The 19,693-nt window shown below is 40.7% G+C and overlaps 1 protein-coding gene across 2 annotated transcripts; it reads left to right on the top strand.

Annotated features, from left to right (window-relative positions):
* Nucleotides 1-3,088: 3,088 nt before the first annotated feature.
* Nucleotides 3,089-19,303, top strand: ptpn6 (protein tyrosine phosphatase non-receptor type 6). 2 transcript variants are annotated; one of them, XM_083989135.1, is made up of 16 exons: nt 3,089-3,514; nt 3,913-3,935; nt 5,447-5,569; nt 7,193-7,387; nt 10,878-11,061; nt 11,988-12,104; nt 12,375-12,503; nt 13,361-13,457; nt 13,582-13,661; nt 13,812-13,958; nt 15,008-15,139; nt 15,257-15,411; nt 16,610-16,677; nt 16,769-16,920; nt 17,273-17,337; nt 19,019-19,303. In XM_083989135.1, the coding sequence occupies exons 2-16, from the start codon at nt 3,928-3,930 to the stop codon at nt 19,113-19,115; spliced, it is 1,749 nt and encodes a 582-aa protein (XP_083845261.1). In that variant the 5' UTR covers nt 3,089-3,514; nt 3,913-3,927; the 3' UTR covers nt 19,116-19,303. The 2 variants fall into 2 exon arrangements, with proteins under 2 accessions (XP_083845261.1, XP_083845260.1); XM_083989134.1 differs by having other exon boundaries at nt 3,910-3,935.
* Nucleotides 19,304-19,693: the final 390 nt, after the last annotated feature.

The following is a 19,693-nucleotide window of genomic DNA, read 5'->3' as shown; positions in this document are numbered from 1 at the left end:
ACTTTTTTTGGTGTTTGGTAAAAATTTCCAAAAAGGCATTGATGGATTGACTTGTTTTATAGTTACTTTGATTATGATTCTGTCTTCCAGTGGCATCATCAGGTGAAACATTCTCGGCTGTAATTTGTGTGTCACTGTATTGAGCAAGTGTTGGTTCGTCACGCTGAAGTAAAACATTGATCGCACTCGCAGTAAAGGTCACACCTGCTAAACATTATGTTTGCACTTTTAAATCATTGTTGGAAAAGCATGTACAGGTAAGTAAGAGAACATTTACAGTATAAGCAACTTTGTGCTTTAGTTCGATGCTGCAGATGAGCATTAGCAGCTGGAACAGCTTCAGTGCTCTTTGACAGAGACTCTTCAAGTCTTCTATTGAATCTACTGGATGGATTAACACCACTTTTCTAACCGATATCTGACTGCACTATCCAAAACACTGGTTAATAATCTCCCATAGCTCCATCTGAAATTAGATTTGGTGGTTGAGAAGGCCACAGCACACGATTCACACTGTCATTTTTATACCAGTGACCCCCCCCACCTTTGTTTCAAAACTCATTTCCTTTTCCTCTTTGTTATGTAGAAAATAACTATGAGTGCAGGACTCATGAGTGTGTATCTTTGTAACACATGATAAACTTTGCATACAAGCCTCGAAAGATGAACTAGCGAATTTACATAGCAAATGGTGATTTGCAGGAGTAGACGGATAATTCAAAGGAGAGGTTTTCAGTATAGAAGGGTCCGAGAGGAAGAGCAAGGGGAAGAAGGGGAAAGGAACAAGCAGATTTTCTCCCATAGATAGTTGGATAATTAAGAAAATTGGAGTAAATTACAGGGCGGCAGGACTGGCTGGGCTGGTAATGGAGCTTGATAGCTTATCATGTGGGAGAGTTGGAGGCCAAACACAAGCCGGACTGGGTGCAAGTGAAGGCGGAAAGTAAGAACAACGGTAGCTAACTAGCCAGACCGTGCACGAGCTGTAATATAAATGTAACCTGACTCTCTGCGTGAGTTTTTACTTTGCTTGGAGGTGGAGAAACACTGAGCATCATCATCAGGCAGCAGCACAAAAAGGAGAAACTGGATCCAACCCATCACTTCCTTGTGCAGACGAGTCCAAACTACCAGGGATCCTGTGTGCAAAGGGGAGCTCAAACAATGTCTTGTGGGTGAGTATCCTACATTTTTGGAAAGTGTTTATGAGGTAAAGTTACTTCCTGTGACATATTTTGTTTTGGTTTTTCCAACTCCACTTTTTATGAATGTTTTTGTCCATGTTTGATGTGTGCCTTCCAACACGGCTGTGCATGCTTTCTGTCACTTTGCTTATTTTCTATTTTCTAAAATCTTTACATCTCTTTTCACCAAAGAGACTTTATTTTTATGTGACAGTTTCTCCAAGTGCCTGTAATCAGATTTGAATTTAACTTAGTAGAAAGTTTATTCCATTCATGGGCTGAGATGTGATGGTGATGCAGATCCAGATGGGTATAAACACATTTTTAAAAAGGCATTTGACAACTCTGAATTTTTTTACATCTCCACTTTCACAGTCATGTGTGTCAATCCTGTCAGTGTGTCGGTTTTTTATTCAACTCCAAGTATTTATTATATCTATCATAATACCAACTATAGGAGTGGATGATGTGGATTAAATTCTGTATCTCAGTATATATTATTTTATCTATATGTCACTAAAAAGGGAATTTGCATATTTGTTTTACCACTTCTGCTAAAAAAAAAAATTAAAAAAAATCAAATACTGACATAAAATTTGATGATGCCATAAAAAGCACCCGCTGCATTGTCCATTGTGGTTTCCTACACATAGAAACATTGATGCCACTGTTACCCGAGTGATGAAATCATCTGATGATAGACAACTGCAAATTATCTCATGGTGCATGTTGGTATATTGTTGACCTCACTTTCAGCCTGAATGTGGGACAACCCAGAGTAAGAGCATATGAAATACAGTTAAGAGTTTTGTATTAACTGAGCAGGAGTGATGTGATGTTAAAGCAATTGTTTCAGCCCTGTTAATTACTGATGCTATATTGTGTAGCCTTAGACATAGGGGAATTAGTAACACATCAGCATGTGCAGTAGTAAAGAACAACTAAGATAAAAAAGCTGTGATGTTGCTATGAATGTCATTTGCCACCTGAGCAGTGAAGCTCTGTTTGTGTCACTTGGGAGCAGAAGCAAACTGCGAAGCAAACTGCAATAGCTGGCGTTAACCACGGTGTATGACACCTGCAGTGTGTGCGTGTGCATTTCTGTATCTGTGTGTGTGTGTACAGTATGCAGGCTGTAGCTACAACTGTGTGCAACTGGTATGTTTTTCCACTTATTTTTCCGTTTTGGCTCAACCACGGTGTCAGTGTCGGCTTTGTGAGGTTTTGTTCTCCCCTTGCACATGATCACTGACACCATAAACAGGCTGTTTAAAGTTCACAGCCTCATGAGGAAGATGCGTGTGGCCTGGCAGAGGAGTCGACATGTTTCATGTGAATTCAAATATAAAACCTCTTGCGGGCAGACAGGATTTGCAAGGCAAATTTGGATTACCTGTTTGTTTCGCAGGTTGTAAAATGTTTGTTGGTGTGTTTGTGGCATTTATCACACACGTTGTGTATGCATTTGCAGCCCAGCTTTTCCTATAGTGTGTATGTGGATTTTTGTGCATTGTGTGGAAACAAGTGTGTCTTTTGCAAGCCTCTGCATGTTGCATCTTTTTATTTCTGGGTTATTGCCTTGGTGGTCTTATAGTAACAGAAACTCACAGTTATAAATGGTTTACCAGCTGAAAGTTACACACACATGCACACAGACAGACAGACACACACACACACACACAGAGGTGGGAAGGCTGAACTGCAAATAAGGAAGTGCTCTGTGACTTTGACCTTTGTGTGTTGCATACACAGGCAGACGCAGTCATACACACCTGGAAGTAGAGAACAAACAGAGTAATAGCAGACAGGTGGGTGGGCAAAGGGGAAAAGCTTTGTAAATAGGAGACAGAGAGTTGAAGTGTGGGCTCGTTTGTAAAAAAGGCAGGAGGAGCTCAACCCCGCATTGTGGTGGATTTTACATTTTTATTTTATTTCATCTGGACAGGATTCATCTTTACATGGAGTCATTACAACCACCACTGCTGTATTTTTGTGTCAAGATCTGCATAGGAAATGAGATGAGAGAACAGGTTTCCAGATAAACTTACCCTAGCTACTGCAAAGTTGTTGTGGTCGTCTTAAAAAAAAAAAAAGGAGAAGGGAAAAAAGGGTCTGTATCTGTTGGAGGAATTCTGGCTTGTCAGCTTTTTTTGGTTCCTTGTTGCTTTCACTATTTTGTGAAAGGGGACGTAAAAAAGGAAGGAAGGGGCGAGAGAGAGAGAACGACAAGAGAGAAGGAGGAGGAGGAGGAGAGACAGACAGACAGACAGACGTACACAGCCTGAACGTCTCGGCGAGGTGTCAGTTGTGTTCAGAGGCGGCTGGGAATAGTAAGTGCTCACCTGCTTTTCCTATTGGGGGCTGGATGTAGGAAGGATAGGATTGGGCGGAGGGAAGCGTGTAGGGAAAAGAGGAGGAGAGAGCGGGTAGTTTGAGGTTTGTGGAGTTGAATGTGGTGTGTGAGACGGAGAGAGATGGGAGTCGATGTTTCTTTTTATACAGTATGTGAGATGGAGGGGATGTCTGTCGAGTGAGTGTGTGAAAGAGCAAACGCATGAGAAAGAAAGTGGCATATCTCCAATTTAAGCGAGTATTAAAGTTGAGGAAGTAGCGAGGCACAAGCTGTTTTCTTTGTAACGTTGGAGAGATGTAACAAACAAACTCTACGTATGCTGTTGAGTTGTCTGCACATGTTGAGTGACGCTTTCCTTTTCTCTGGTCCCAGAAGACGTGAAGAGACAACATGGTTCGGTGAGTGAGGCCCTTTAATGGTTTTAGACGACTATAAATTGTTCACCGACTCTGCTTGTGTTCACTTGTGTGTTTTGTGCAGGGCGTAATGACTTCTCTGTTTCCATTCCTCCTTCTCTCTCTTACCCCAGCTGTCGACCCGTCCTGCTCTGTTCCTCTATCATGTGATTTATGATGTGTTGTGTGCCGTTCACTGTCTGATTTGCGTAAAATAAAATGTCATAGATGATTTTAGTTGAGCAGTTCAGGAAGAAACCTTCTTCAAAGGTTGTATTTGTTTGCGTGGTTGTCATTATCTGAATCTCATGCTTTTATATTTCTGTGATTAACCATTTCAAACCATGGTTCTCAGTCTATTTATTGTGTTGTGTGTGTTTTAGAGTTATGGCATCCATAACACTGCATTAATGAGGAAATCTTCTCTACTGCATTATAATTTAATGTGTCTTAGTCATTGACAATGTACAACAAAGATAGAAGGCTTAATTTGAAAGTTGGAGGAAATTGCCAATAGACAACCAAACATTTTGCTGATATTTGTATTTAATAGTGGCTCATTCAGAGCAGAAACAAACCAAAAAACCTCTAGTCACAATGTTTTTCTTGTGTTGGTTCAGAGGCTGTGAGCTAAGCACCAGGAAATGATAAAATATTAGATATTTCGTCCGTACTGATGCAACTGTGTTAAACTGAGTACCGGTAACTCAGCTTCACAGTGTTGCTCAAAACCAGAGCTTCAGTGTGTCTTTAGGTTTGACCTGTGGACATGTACAGTATAGACTTGTTATAATTTGTAGGCCCCATGTAGTGAAGTGACAAAGTGAGCAGAGGAGCAAACAGGTTTTATTCTGAAGAATAACGGACCATGTGGACGGGACTAGGAAGGCAAATAACATTTAGTTTCAGTGTCAGTTATAACTATTGATTAATCAGTGATTTGTTCTATGTAAAATAATCACAAATGATCATCTAAAGGTACAGATGTATTTTAGTTTGAAGGTTTTCACAATCAAATAGGAGTAAAGTGATAATTTGCTGTTAAGCGACGGACCACTAATACCTCTGAATGAAAGAAAGAAAGAAAGAAAGAAAGAAAGAATTTTTATTGTCATTGTATGGACATTCAACAAAATTAGGGGTGCAACTCCCTTGCTGCTTAAAAAAAAGAAATAATATAATATAAGACGACATGTTAAAAAACATATGCCATGCACATTCACCACAGTCTTATCTAGGCTGTGGTGAAATCTGCGTCTCCTGCATTGAAGCTAGACAGGAGATTGATACAGCTCAGTGGAAAAAACTGAGAGAAACCACAGTTTTGTGTACTTATCTTGTATTTTTATCTGTAAAATACTACAGGACCATGTTTTACTATATGTTACTATGTCAACCAAATGTTGTGAGGAAATAACTCAAAGTGTGGACGTTTAGATTTATCTGATGGTCACGAGTGCAGTTCTGTTCGTACTGAATAATCATTGTGTCTGTATTTGTGTGTGTTAATGCAGATGGTTCCACCGAGACATCACAGGCTTACAGGCCGAAGAAATGCTCAAGACTCGAGGCATTCACGGCAGCTTTTTGGCTCGTCCCAGTAAGAAGAACGTAGGAGACTTCTCCTTGTCCGTCAGGTAATAGCGCAAATACAAACCCCCTTTTGTGGCTTTACTAATTCCACAACTGAGAAGAATTCTTAATTTCCTTCTTTTATTACCATACTGATAGCCTCCTCTTTCCCCCAACTAACCAAAACCCTGAAGCAGAACATGAAGGAAACACCAAACTGTTAATACGGAGCCTGACGGACTGACAGAGGGAAGGTTCAGCTCAGGAAACCCTGATGTAAAACACTGATCTTTGAAAACTAAGAAAGAGAAGAGATGTACTGGTCACACATACAATGCTAAAAATGATCCTTGACATCCTTGTTACTAAATATAACTCTGCTGAGCAGATCAGTGCTGAATAAACACCCTGAACCCCTGGCACGTTCAATTTGACTGATAACATGCGTGTGAGTTCCTGTTCAGTTGATGAAAAGCTTCTGTAGAGACTTTAAGATCAGTTACTTACACATCACACACAGCGCTGCAGCCTGAGGTTAAAAGAGGCAGAAGTTGGAGTCCGAAAAAGTTTTGTACGTGATTATGTTAAACAGAGGAGCAGGTTTTTGGGCCAGTGCATTGTGGTTATATTCATGCAGTTGTGCAGTAAAATTGTATCTCCTCTCATGAGCAGGACCCTTAAGGCCAAAAGCCTCAAGGTCAGTCTGATAATACTGAATGAGTGGATGTAGTTTATAGTTAAGATTAATTGTGTATTTTCTGTTGTGGAATAAATGTTTATAACCAATAATAAGAAAAATGTGCTAATAGCTCTCTGGAATTTCAAGCACTGTCAACAATTAATTCAATAATGTTTTATCAAAACCTCTTGGAGCGATTAGTGTGTAAAACGCTTTCTTGCTTTTGCCTTCATTGATCTTTAATCTTTTTCTGATACATCACCTGTGAAAGTGCTTTTGGATTCATACTCCATTTGTCCTTAGTAAATAACTGTGTGTAAACAGCTGTGAAACAAATATATAGCATTATTTTACACTTTGATTCTCTTATTGAGTAGTTTTCTCATGTTAACATGTGTTTGATCTTGCGACCTTAGAGACCACAGTGCTAATGAGATGGAGCTTTTAAACTGAATGAGTGCGATGAGTTTGATTTTTCACTCACTCACGCAGATGTCACAGAAGCAAGAAAAGAATTCGGGATTATGATTTCTCTAATCTTAAATTATGATGACGATGACGGTAATGATTTTTATCTAAACCCAGAATTCCCTATAAGCGACAATGTGATGAGAGGAAAAACAAATTCAGAGAACCTCTTTTCTTGCTGATGTGAAACAACCCAGGCAGCCAGAGGATGTCTGTTGACCCACTGACTTCAGTCTTTGCACGACAGACAGCACTGAGTACAGACACTGAAATGTCACATATACGTGTTATAGATAAACACAGCTTCTCTATACAGAACGCATTGCAGAGTTCAACTGGCAAATCAAATAAAGCTGTTCCCGGACCTGATTTGTGGTTGAACACTGAAACATTTCATACTTCTTTTTGTTTAGTGTTTGTTTAGTTAAATGTTATTGTGTGTGTGTGCAAATCATACCTAAAACCCATACTTTCTTTTTTTGTCAAGGAAAACTTTGACGGTTAGTTGATGTGGCCTGGCTGTTTTCTGTTTCTGTCTCAGGGTGGGTGAGCAGGTGACCCACATCCGCATCCAAAACACAGGAGACTTCTACGACCTGTACGGAGGGGAGAAGTTTGCCACGCTGTCAGAGCTGGTGGAGTACTACACAGCGGAGAACGGCATCCTCCAGGACAAAGACGGCACCGTTATCGAGCTCAAATACCCCCTCAACTCCTCGGACCCCACCACAGAGAGGTCTGTGTCACCCCCATGCTCACTACCTAACCCCTGTAGGTTATTGTGGCCCACAGTAGTCGCTCCTCTGAGCTGCCTCCTCCTACACTTTCAGTGTACTAGTGTTTGGTTAGGTGGTTAAATCAGCTATGTATAGTCAGCTGAGATCAGCAGCTTTTCCTCTCAGTGCTTTTTATGTACTGAGGCTGAAAAGTGGCACTCACTGTACATTTTCTATCCCATGGAGTTTTCATCTTTTCCTATGGGGGGAAAGATTTTGCATCTGAAGCCCCTTTTTAAGTAATTGAGGTGTAATAGCAACTTTGTTTGTCAAAATGTGAGTCAGTGAAAATAAACACCCACTCTGCAGACGCTGATAGCCCACAGCTGTCGAGGCTTCATTCCTGCGTCTGCCTTGTGGATCTAATGAGAGTGCTGTCAGTGTTTCTTAAAAATTTCCATTCTGGGTAACACCTTTTCGCAAAGTGCAGCATCCACACGCTCGATAAGACGCTATGAAGTAGTGGTTAGCAGCTGTGAAGCCATTTTCAAGTGTTAATTGTTGTCAATAGTTATAATTTCATCAACACCAACATGTAGTGATGGGAGAGCACAGTTAACAGTTACACCAGTCAAAAGATTACAACTACATACATATAGTTGTAATAGTAATTATGTCATTAGAGGTTTTTTTTTCTAGTAACGGTTTGCTCTTTCTGTACAGATATAGTTTATTCTTCCCCTCTTGTCAACTTTTTATTCCTTTGTTTGCTTGGTCATTTTGCTCTGACTGTAAGTAGCTGCCTGTAAAACCTCATTTACCTCCAGGAGATCAACTAACTTTATCTTATCTTTTTTATTTTCTACTTCCAGTGATGTCATAAATATACTGCTCGTACGTACTTATCTTAACCTCTGATCTAAGAAGAGCACAGGGAAACTGTTCCTTTTCGGCAGGTGAAGAGCCTTATGGTGTCAAATTTAGTGATGCTTCACAATCCAGGTCAATTAAAAAAAACAAGAAAACGAAGCAAAATGTCATTTTTCAGTGGAGCGGGGACTTCCTCAGCACAGAAATGCAGCAATGCAGCTCAAGACAAAACCAAACAAACCTACACACAAAAACTAGCTACTGCTGAAGTTAGACCAAGAAACAACGTAAAAAAGAAAAGAAAAGAAGTAGCACATGTGTCGTGAAAAAAAAGTATTAATATTTACTTTCCATTTCCTTCTTTATATACATTTTAAAATGAGACCCAGAAATCATTTTAAGATTAAAAAGAGGAAACGTCGTCATTAATTTCAACCATTCAGCAAAATCAAACCCCAATAAAAGCTAATTAATGCACGTCAAATATGGATATACTTCCTACGGTCGGAGGAAGACCTCCAATATTTATAATCACATGTTTGCAAAAAGGAGAAACAGAAGAGAAACTCTTTTTTTCTCCAGCAGGAAAAATGGTGCTTTTTACTTTTTACAACTAACTTTCAGTAAACACTTTGGCTGTAGTGACTAGTTGCTTTGCAGATTAAGGTTTTATATTTAACCTTAGATGGACTTCTGAAAAAGACTACTACTGTATATAGATTTTACTTCGACATTTGAATCAACACAAGGCATTTTAAATGGGAATGCTGACAGAAACAATGCTGCATGAAGATTACTACTACAACTAGAGCATGTTCTCACTGCTTTTCTGTTATTTGTATTTTTACTGATAGTAACGTGCATGCATCTCTGCTTGCTAAATATAGCCGCAAGATAAGTTTGCAGCCATTCGCTAACATCTGAGTCTGTGTGTCTGAGCCCTCCGCGTGACTCCTTTGGGCCGCTGCTGCAAATCAGATAAAAACCTTCATTTGTTTGCTTGTTTGTCAAATGTAGGTTCAAAAAGTAGGGGTTAATATTATTGTTTCTGTACAAATCTGCCCACTAGTCTGAGCATCTGGGTTCCGTGACATTGCTGCTGGAGGTGGCGTTTGTCTCCCAGCTGGAAACATTGTGCAGCCGTAGGCAGCTTCAAGTGGGTTAACGTCCAACTCTTTTATGACTCAAGGAGGACACTGCTTTCTATCGTGCGTGTGCATGCGTGTGCGTGTGTGACACTCTGTACTTCACACAAGCTGGAAGCTCTACCCTCTGCAACCCCACCTCCCTCCCCCCACACACACAACCTGTCCCTCCCCTCCCCCTCCCTCCCCTCCTCTCGTCCTTCTCTCTCTGTCAGTTGTCTAACTTCCCTTTTGTTGCTGCGGTTGGAAACTTTAAGTTTTGACACTTTTGAAAGCAATGGCCAGACCCGACTTGTCTTCCTCTATTGCACACCCCATCATGTTCTTGCTCACTCAACATCTTCCTCATCTCACATGGCCTTTCTCTCTCTCGTTCTATCTCATCTCAGCCAAGTGTGACTGCATGCACCTCGCCAGGTCAACGTGTGGTGCACTGTTCTTTTGTGCCGTTTTCTCGTGTATCTGGCAGAGCATCTCTTCTCAGAACGGAGGAATGAATATGGTGTGACGCCTTCATTATCACATGTGATCAGTCAGGGTTGATGACATGGCTGCAGCCAGGCTCCTTCCACCTGTACCCCGACGATAAAACGACAATTTAGCAACAGGTGCACGGCTAAGGTGTTGTCTTCGATGGTGCAGCCATCCATGAGTTATATTTTTCAGCGCAGAGAGTTGTTTAGCTCGTGCAAAATTGTGTGAATGCTACTTTAAAAAAAGAAACTGCGGTGGAGGTGCCTCGCGCAACCTGCTGTAAATAAAAACTGTCAGGTTGAGTCTAATTAAAGCGTAAACTGTGATTGAACTGAACTGAATCATATGAAGCATGTGCAAAAAACATGATGGGAGCAGTTGGTTGTGTTCTTGCGCGTGCGTGTGTGTGTGTACGTGCGTGTGTTGTGGTGGTGGTGGTGATGGGGGGTTATCTGAAGATGTGACATCGAAAGGGGGGAGGGAGGGGGGGAAGGCTAAAAATACTTTGTCCTCTTCAGCCATGAAATCTGTCATCAGAAATTTTCCGACCGCAAAGCAGGAAGTTTAGAAGAAGAAATCGAGAACTGTGCCTAAAATTAAGTCACAACCCAACCCCGACCGAGTGTGCATTCACTCATTCACACATGCGCTCCGCAAACACACAGAGAGTACAGTGGTGGACTTAAATATGCTCTGCCTGTAACAGCAGCATCTGTAAATACTGTTTTTAACTGTCCACATTAATGATACTTTTGTGGGTTTCTATTTCTACTCACTGATGTGTTCAGCAGTGTAGTCTGACAACCCCTAAGCCTTGACTACAGACAGATGCGTGTCAGCCACACTTGCTGTCACATAGTAAGTAGGAGGCAGCAAAAAAGAGAAGATGTTTTTTTTTTTTATTCTTTGAACATTTAACGGTCTAATACCTGCATGAGAAAGCATATGTTTTTTTTAGTTGCATGTCATTTTGCACTTCATGAGTCACAGAGGCTGCATTGTGTTTTATTTTCTGACACAGGTGGTACCACGGTCACCTGTCCGGCCCAAATGCAGAGAAGCTCCTCAGTGCAAAAGACGAGCCAGGGACCTTCCTGGTCAGAGAGTCGCTGTCCAAACCCGGAGATTTTGTTCTGTCTGTCCAGACGGATGAGAAGGGCAAAACGGGAGGAAAGCGGGTCTCCCACATTAAGATCATGTGTCAGGTGGGTGTGTGTCAGTGTGCGCTTGATAACGGGTGCATGAAACTATGAGTTGTTGTGTTTTTTTGTTCTTGTACAGTATTTGTCCCTGAAACAAATTCACATCACATGAAAATGCTGAGGGGTATTCCCAAAGTTGCGTAGCACTCCTTTTAAATAGGTTTAAAGTGTCATTTCCCCTATGTTGTGCAACAACAGACTGTTGCTCATATTTCAACAAAGCTATTGGTCAGGGAGGGTTTCACTTTAGATGCTCACCAGCAGATATTCACAGGTACAAAGGCTAGTTCTATTTCCAAGAAAGAAACACACGAAAACCACAAGGTGTAGTCTGTATTGTGACTGTGAACGGCCTCTCAAGATATTCAGAGCGCACCAACGGGTCTCGCGGCCGTCTCTCAAACTCATTTTCATAGATTGTACTATTCCGTCACCAGTCACCATCTAAGGCCTTTGCATTTTATTTTTAGCTGCGGTTGACCTCACAGAAAACACCGTTCAGGCTTCATTTAAATGAGACCTATTGTTTTTGTGAACTGCTGGGGTGCAGAAGATTAATGTGAGATTACTGGAAGGGTCACAAAGGCCTCTCTATGAGCACGTGGTGAGTTTGTCCATCATGCTCAGCCCTAATCTTCAGGGACTACGTTACTACGGTATACGGTCAGGCCTTTTTACAGAGGAAATCATTTTTAACGTCTGTAAACTGTCATTTAATTGATCAAAATCACTTTTGGTGCATGTGCTTTTCATTCTGTAAGTTTTCCATTATTTTCTATGCTTTGAACGATATGTAAAAACAAAATGTTGCATGTTGTTACATAATTCTGTCATTTTAGACTAAGTAATTTCCATTCCTAAATGGTCAACACGTGTTTTGAAACTTTTGGAACCAGTTTGTCATGTTGTGTGTGTTTGTGTGTGTCCAGAATGACAGATACACAGTGGGAGGCTCAGAGATGTTTGACACGCTGACAGACCTGGTGGATTACTACAAACGCAAGGGAATCGAGGAGATTTCTGGGAACTGGGTGCATCTCAAACAGGTAGACGGGACTCACTTCATGTATAATGAACTGCTCAGAGTGTGTGGGGTCTGAATTTATTTCCAAATTGAATATATTGATTTAATAACATGGAAATCAGTGAGGTGAAGTAAAGGGCAGAAACTTATTTTGAAATGTGAGCAGCACAGCCCACAGATAGGAATTATTACTCACATCTTCATGTTCGTCTTACTGATTGATTACTGCCTCGTCCTTCTCTTTCATCTCAATTATGATTTTCCTCTCCCTCCCTCGCTGTCTGTTTCTCAGCCGTACTACTCCACCCGGGTGAACGCGGCAGATATCGACAGCAGAGTGAAGGAGCTGAATCAGACGGCGCAGCAGAAGCAGGAGGGCGAGGGAGAGAAGAGCAAGGCGGGCTTCTGGGAGGAGTTTGACGTAAGATTTGACCCCGGCCTCCGCTCGGTTTCCCCTCACTGTTTCTCACCATGGTTGTTTATCTGCGGTGTAAGGAACCACGCAGTTGTCCTGATGTGACGGAAAGAAAATGATACATCAGGCATCTCAGTACAGAGTGACTGAAATGTCCATCAGCATTTTACATCAAGACTTACTTCCTTACTGTGACCAACTAGAAAGTAGAGTATAGTACCATCTTGTGGTGGTGGAAAACATCAACTTACACTCGCAGTCACGTTGCATAATAAAAAGCTTTGTGAACGGTGTATGGACACTGAAAACCTTGATTATTGAGTGACAAGAAATGGAAAGGATTCCTTGAGGTTCAAAATGTTATTACAATAAATTGCAGGTTGCTGAAGCTAGAACTGTAACTAACTCCTGTTTCATTGTTTATTAATATGATGATTATTTTCTGTTATTATTCTTAATTAATCACCAAAATATTTGACCATAAAGTAATATATAATTGAGTGTTATATCTTTAAAATTCTTATTTTGTCTGAACGACAGTGAAAAGTTAATGCAACGAAAGACAAACAGGAAATGAAGAAAACTGTCACATCTGAGAAAATGGACAATGTTTTGAATTTTTACTGTAAAACTGACTTAAATAATGAATCCAGTGCTTAAAAAGTTGCCATTCTATTTATTGTCTCATCTCTGGTGGAGAGAAATCAGGTCTTGTTTTATTTTGAGTTGTATAAAGTCACTGTTTGACACTCTCATTTTAAGATTTGTTGTCGGTAAGTTAAAACTGTCACTATGATGTTGAATGGACTATATGGTATCAGTGTGTGGTTTGGGTGTCACAGTCTGTGTCTCTCTCCTGTCAGACTCTGCAAAAGATGGAAGCAAAGGTGAAAAAGAGCAGAGAGGAAGGACAAAGACCTGAAAACAAGAGCAAGAACAGATACAAGAACATTCTGCCCTGTGAGTTTTGCATCTTCCCCGAGTCATAATGGTCAAAATGATGAAATCCACATTCCTGCAGAGTTGAAGCGTCCCTGCTCTCTCGCCATGTCTCGCTCTCTAACCACTTGTTTTCTTCCACAAGTCAATGACACCAGGGTCACCCTGCAGGACGCTGATCCTAACGTTGTGGGGTCAGATTACATCAACGCCAACTATGTGAAAGTAAGTCAGCAAAGCCTCAGACAGACCCCACAACAACACAACATGATGAAAACACAACAGCAAACTGCATCATCCTCATCAGTGAAGTTGTTCTCAGCCTCCAGCGATGTCGTGTTGATCGTGTTTGTGTATTGATCCGGTGTTTTGCAGAACACCCTGAGGGAGTCCCAGGACCAGAAAGTTTACATCGCCACTCAGGGATGCTTAGCAACAACTGTCAATGATTTCTGGCAGATGGTATGGCAGGAGACCACGAGTGTGATCGTCATGACAACAAGGGAGGTTGAGAAAGGGCGGGTGAGTATCAAGCGATCATGAAAGCTGGTTTAAAGTGTAGACGAGTGTTTGTTGCGTGTTTTTTGTTTATGAAAAGCTGAAACTGTCAAAGTTGGTGTAAAACAAAATGTAAAACAAAATGTAAAACTCACAAAAAATAGAAATGGAATAGAAATATTGAAATATACTAAGACATTTTTAAATATAATGACATGACAAACTCATTGTTAGATCTCATTCTTTACAGTCGGTCTGCCAGACAACCTGATATAGGCCTACTCAAAATCTTTCCAAGAATATTTGTCTTATTTCTTATCAAAATGTCTCATTTCTAGTCAAAACCAATCTCTTTCCACTTAAAATAAGACTCATCACCTAAAATGAACTTGTTTTAGATAATTTTCACTTGTTTCAAACAAATTTTCATTTGAAACGAGTAGAAAAATCTGCCAGTGAAAGCAAGTTTTTTGAGCTTGTAATAAGAAAGAAAAACTTGCTCCACTATCAGATTTTTCTACTTATTTCAAGTGAAAATATGAAAAAAGTGTCTTAAAAACAAGCTACTTTTTATGTGATGAGTCATTATACAAATAAGTATAATGAGATTTGTTTTGACTAGAAATGACATTTTGACTAGTAATAAGACAGATATATATAGTTTTTGCAGTGTACACACATCATTTACTGTATAGAGCAGGCTTCATCGAGCTCTAGGGGGGTTCCCTTGTACCAGATGTTTAATGTAACTGATATTTTGTCAGTTTACCTTGTGCTCATAAAGGGAACAGTTACTCACTGTTTTCTAGCTACAGTTGACGGTTGCTTAAAACCATGCAAGGATGCGACTGTAAATAAATTAACCATCTACATAAGAACAAACTAAAATGCTGTAAGTATCATAAATATTAAAACAAGTATGAGAAGTGACAATTAAAAAGTCATACATTGCAAATATATCAACAAATATACAAAATACTTATTATTTTCAGAAATAAAATAAAATGAAGCCAAACTGTTTTTTTGGACATGAAGTGGGCCTTTCAGATGAGTCATTATTTATCCCTGTGCAGAATAAATGTGTGCCGTACTGGCCCGACCTTCATACCACCAAGGAGGTGGGGGACCACGTGGTGACTTGTACGTCGGAGAGAGAAGCGACTGATTATAAAGTACGAGTTCTGGAGATCGCTCTTCTAGCCAAGGTAAACCTAGACCAGACACCGAACTCACTTTACTCACTCGCCTCTGTGTATGGAGAAGATGAACTTAAAGCGCAATACATCGGCTATCTTTTCACCATTCTTATTTCTCTCCGACAGCCCAAACAATCTCGTGAAGTATGGCACTACCAGTACCTCAGCTGGCCCGACCACGGCGTCCCACAGGAGCCGGGCGGCGTCCTCAGCTTCCTCACTCAAGTCAACAATAAACAGGCTGAATTCCCCAATGCTGGACCAATGATCATCCACTGCAGGTACTGACTGACAGATTGACAGACGGAGCCCATGGTGGTCCTTGGGGATGGAAAACGCAGCGTAGTGACTGAGCAGAGTGTAACCAGGGATCACAGATATTTGTTACGTCAGAGCTGTTATTGGTGTTGTTTTCATGGGGCTCAGAGCTCAAACTGTGGAGGTGTGTGATCGCTCAGAGCTCTTAGACTTAGACTTAAATAACCAATTCGGGTTAGGCTTGTGAATATTTTTATCGTTTAATATTCTCTTCATTGGCTCACCCATTAATAGTTTCGGCACTAAGCAGCTGTAATGCAATTCTCCTTGTCCTTGGCTCTAATTCAAGCCGTTATTTCTGATCTGCATTCTGGAGATGTGAGGGTTTTGCAGGATGTGACAATGTGTTTCCCAGATGGAAGTTGAGCCAAATGGTGGCTCACCCCACGTGTCAGAGAGATCATCAATCCTCAGACATTGAGTGTGTGATGTGCTGCAGGCTCAGGTTTCATAATGTTAAGTTAGGTGATAATACTTATAGGTTAAAGATTAAAATGTATCATATTTTCAGGATTAAGATTAGTAGTCGAACAATAGATTTAAAGTCAACTCACACTTTATCCTATTGGAATTTTCTCAGTGTGACGTGTGGTGTGCTGAGGCCGTCTGTGCCTTCTTTTACAAACTTGTTGTTTGAATGGTTATATGGATATATGACCCTCGTGTTACGTATTTTTGCACGCAATTATGTCTACAGAGCTACACAGCAGTAACAGGATGTCCTATACTTTACTTTCACACGTTAGTTCCTGAAAGTTGTGGCATGTGGCTCCTTAAATCAACACAACATTAAATATGAATATGAATATGAGCCGTTCACCATTAAACTATGAGAGCAAGAACAGGAAAGTATTAAAGTCTCCTATCTTTTTAATCATCTCACCACCCCTATGATCTGTCCTGTGGCCCCTCAGAGACTGGGCAGGACCCAGAGTACTATGATGAAAGAAAAACTCCTCAGAAGTTTGTTCTACGTTGCCAGCCAGTATTATCAAGAGCAAATAATAGAAATGCATTTGGTTCCCCACTGATTTAGCATTTAGCAGAGCCTCACAGAGCTGCTGGTAGCTGTAGCTCTGATGGTGCAGTTTTTTCTTTAAATGCATCTTGTTTTGATTAATGGAAAATTAATCTATTAATCAAACTAAATTTCTTCTGCAGTGCTGGAATCGGTCGGACGGGCACAATTTTGGTGATTGACATGATTCTTGAGACCATTGACACTCAGGGTAAAAAACAACAACATTTTAAACACACTTTATTTTCCTTTTTGTGGTACAGTCTCCAACCTGTGCTTTCCAATGTCATGTTTCCCTGTAGGTCTGGACTGTGATATCGACATCCCGAAATACATCCAGATGGTGAGGGAGCAGCGCTCTGGTATGGTGCAGACAGAGGCCCAGTACAAGTTCATCTACCTGGCTGTGTCCGAGTACATACAGACCACCAAAGCCAAAGACTGTGCCTCCATGGTGAGCTACTGGGACAGAAACGATAAAGACTCCCCATCAAACACATCAGAAACAAAACACACAGGTTTATTCTTGGATAAATATATATAGTTTTGGGGGAAACAGGTTTTCAAGAAGGGAAAATAAAGTTGTGTAGGTCAATAGGCCTTTGCACTTTTGGCTGCTGACTTGAACAGCGGAGCAGACTGGTTCAATACCAACAGCGTGATACGTTATCAGAGAGGAGATTGTGAAAGATGAACATTGACCCTGAGACAGAAAACACTCAACCACATAGACAAGACCAGTCACACGACCTCTTTCTCTCTCTCGCTCTGCGTATGCCTTATCTGACTGTTTTGCTCTTCCCCAGGAGGCTGAGACGGAGTATGGAAATCTGCAGCTCAAACACCAACCAGCGAGCAGGAAGGTCTCAAAGTGAGTGTGTGTGTGTGTGTGTGTGTGTGTGTGTGATTTGGATGTCCCCAATACATTCACATCTGCCCTCTAAACCTCACACTGTCGCCCTACTTTCTTTTAAACCCCATGACTTAGTCACCGTCCTCAGCCTTATGTCAGCAGTTTCTGGAGGAAGAGCCGAGCTGCAGGCCATCTCAGTTTTTAGAGAGAGGGAGGCGTGGGCGTAGAGAAGATGTGTTGTAGCCGTAGCCTCACCCCACAACTCCCTAGTTGTCACACACACGCTGTGACTCACTCTCCAAACTGCAGCCATCAGCCGTTGTTATTTTTACTTGGCCAACTGAGAGTCAAAGGCGGACCGAGCTTCGGTTTTCTGGTGCGTAATTTAAATATGGCGGCACGTTTTCAGACAGTCTCTCCTGAGACGGTCGCTTGGTTCCTTTCTCATCTTGATACAGACACAACAATGTGATGTTGGAAAAGAGTGAGGGGTAGGCCTGTGACTGTCACAATTATTACATAATTGCCTGATCGCAATCATTTTAGCTGACCGCAATTATTTTGCACAATCGTTAAAATGGTTTCCATTCATCTGTATAAAAACAGCTGGATGAAACTAACAGAAATGTCACATTTCCATCACCATTTCCTTGCCGTTTTCCACCATTTGAGGTTTGACTGGTCCTCTTATAATGACATCATCATAGGAGCTACATGACACATGAGTGGAGCGCCACAAACTGTTTATCTCCGGTCGCTTCGTTTCTAATATTTGACGACCAAATTTCAATGATCATCCATTGGCATTAGCATTATGTATATAGTTGCAAGCCAATAAATGTCTCTTCTTCTTCTTCATTAGGTCTATGTGTATTATTAAGCTTTGTTTAGGTTTATACTATAATAGTGCCATAAGATGATCAGAAAAAGACAAATCGTTAATCACAATTATTTGTATGGCAATTAATCGTCAACCAAAATTTCATGATTGTGTGAGTCCTAGTGAGTCCCGTCAGAAGTGCTCAACTGAGACTCATGAAACGATACATTTGAAAACCAGGTGTGAACATCTGGTTAACGCCCAGATGCCCTCATCTTTCAAACCTCACACCACCAATGTAGGTTTTCAGTTCTATAATGCCAACCCCAAGCTGAGGTAACCCTGACGACATCATTAGGGTTGATTGTTGTGAAACTCTGAAAAAACCCCGACCGCTGACCTGAACTGTTTTCACTTTGTGTTAGTGAGGAAACTGGGGAAGTGACCTTTTAATGATGCCAGAGATAAACAAGAAGGCAGATATTTTTTAACGGTGTAAAAACAAATTGACGACACCACGGCCTGTTGTTGTTTTGTTTTCTGAATAATGTTTTTGCGACCTCTGAACCTGGAGCTGCTCATATAAATGAGGACTGGTTTAATTAAGCAATTAGGAAAGAAAAACAGTGCACATGCACGGGATAATTCAGCCCAACACGCTGTAAACTTTGACCCAGTTGGAGCTCTTAATTTGGCTGCCAGCTTTGAGTAATTGATTCATGCTTGGTTGGTCAGTTTTAATCATTCTCATTCAGCAGCCTTGTTTTTTTTCTGATCCACTTCTTCAGATCTGTGTCTTATCAACTCAATCTGCTTTTTAGAGTGTTAAATCAATGAGTAGATCACTGATCGGCTTTATTTTTTGCTTTTCATTCCCAGAAACAAGGAGGACGTCTACGAGAATCTGTCAAAAGGAAAGAAGGATGCCAAGAAGTCGAAGTCAGAGAAGAAAAGTGGCTCAGTGAGAAAAAGATAGAAGAGACTGAGAAGTTTTATCAGAGTTTGTCGTGTTATTATATTTATGCAAGCGCTGTTTTATGAATTTGTCTCTTGGAAATTACCTAATGCAAAGGTTTTTAAAACAAAGACAAGATAAATTGTTGACACCTCAAGTGACACATGGATGCTTGGTTGTTAGAAATAAAGGCAGAGCATGTGTGTTCACTTATGTAACTGTCTCTTTATTTCATTTTTCTCAAGTAAAGACACCATAATCTTAATAGGATCCAACCGTGACAGAAAGTTTCATCACCTGCTTTGTTTTAAGGGTTCAGCATTGTTTGCAGCAAGAATATTTCAACACTTTATATTGATGAAAATTATTTTTTATAAAAACCTAAGATGTGAATCACATCCTTTCATTTCCTTTCCCTTTCACCAATTATCCTCCTCTATAAAATCTGCCTTGCTCTTTTTCTTTATGCACATTTCTACCTTTCATTAATCATTACCTGCCTCCACCCCCAAACACTGACAGCAGGAGGACAATGCTGTCACGTGTTTGTTTAGATTAGTAATTTAGGCTAATCAGTGTTTTCTCAACAGCTGTTTCCA

Source organism: Trachurus trachurus, assembly GCF_905171665.1.
Source record: "Trachurus trachurus genome assembly, chromosome: 16".
Lineage (NCBI taxonomy): Eukaryota > Metazoa > Chordata > Actinopteri > Carangiformes > Carangidae > Trachurus > Trachurus trachurus.
The sequence above is the reverse complement of the archived record's forward strand: the minus strand, read 5'-3'. Positions and strand labels throughout refer to the sequence as shown.

Bases quoted from the DNA above. Each gene is read 5' to 3' on its own strand.
- ptpn6 (XM_083989135.1), top strand. The intron at 12,105-12,374 runs GTAGACGGGACT...TCTGTTTCTCAG, and splicing joins ACTGGGTGCATCTCAAACAG to CCGTACTACTCCACCCGGGT. The intron at 12,504-13,360 runs GTAAGATTTGAC...CTCTCCTGTCAG, and splicing joins GCTTCTGGGAGGAGTTTGAC to ACTCTGCAAAAGATGGAAGC.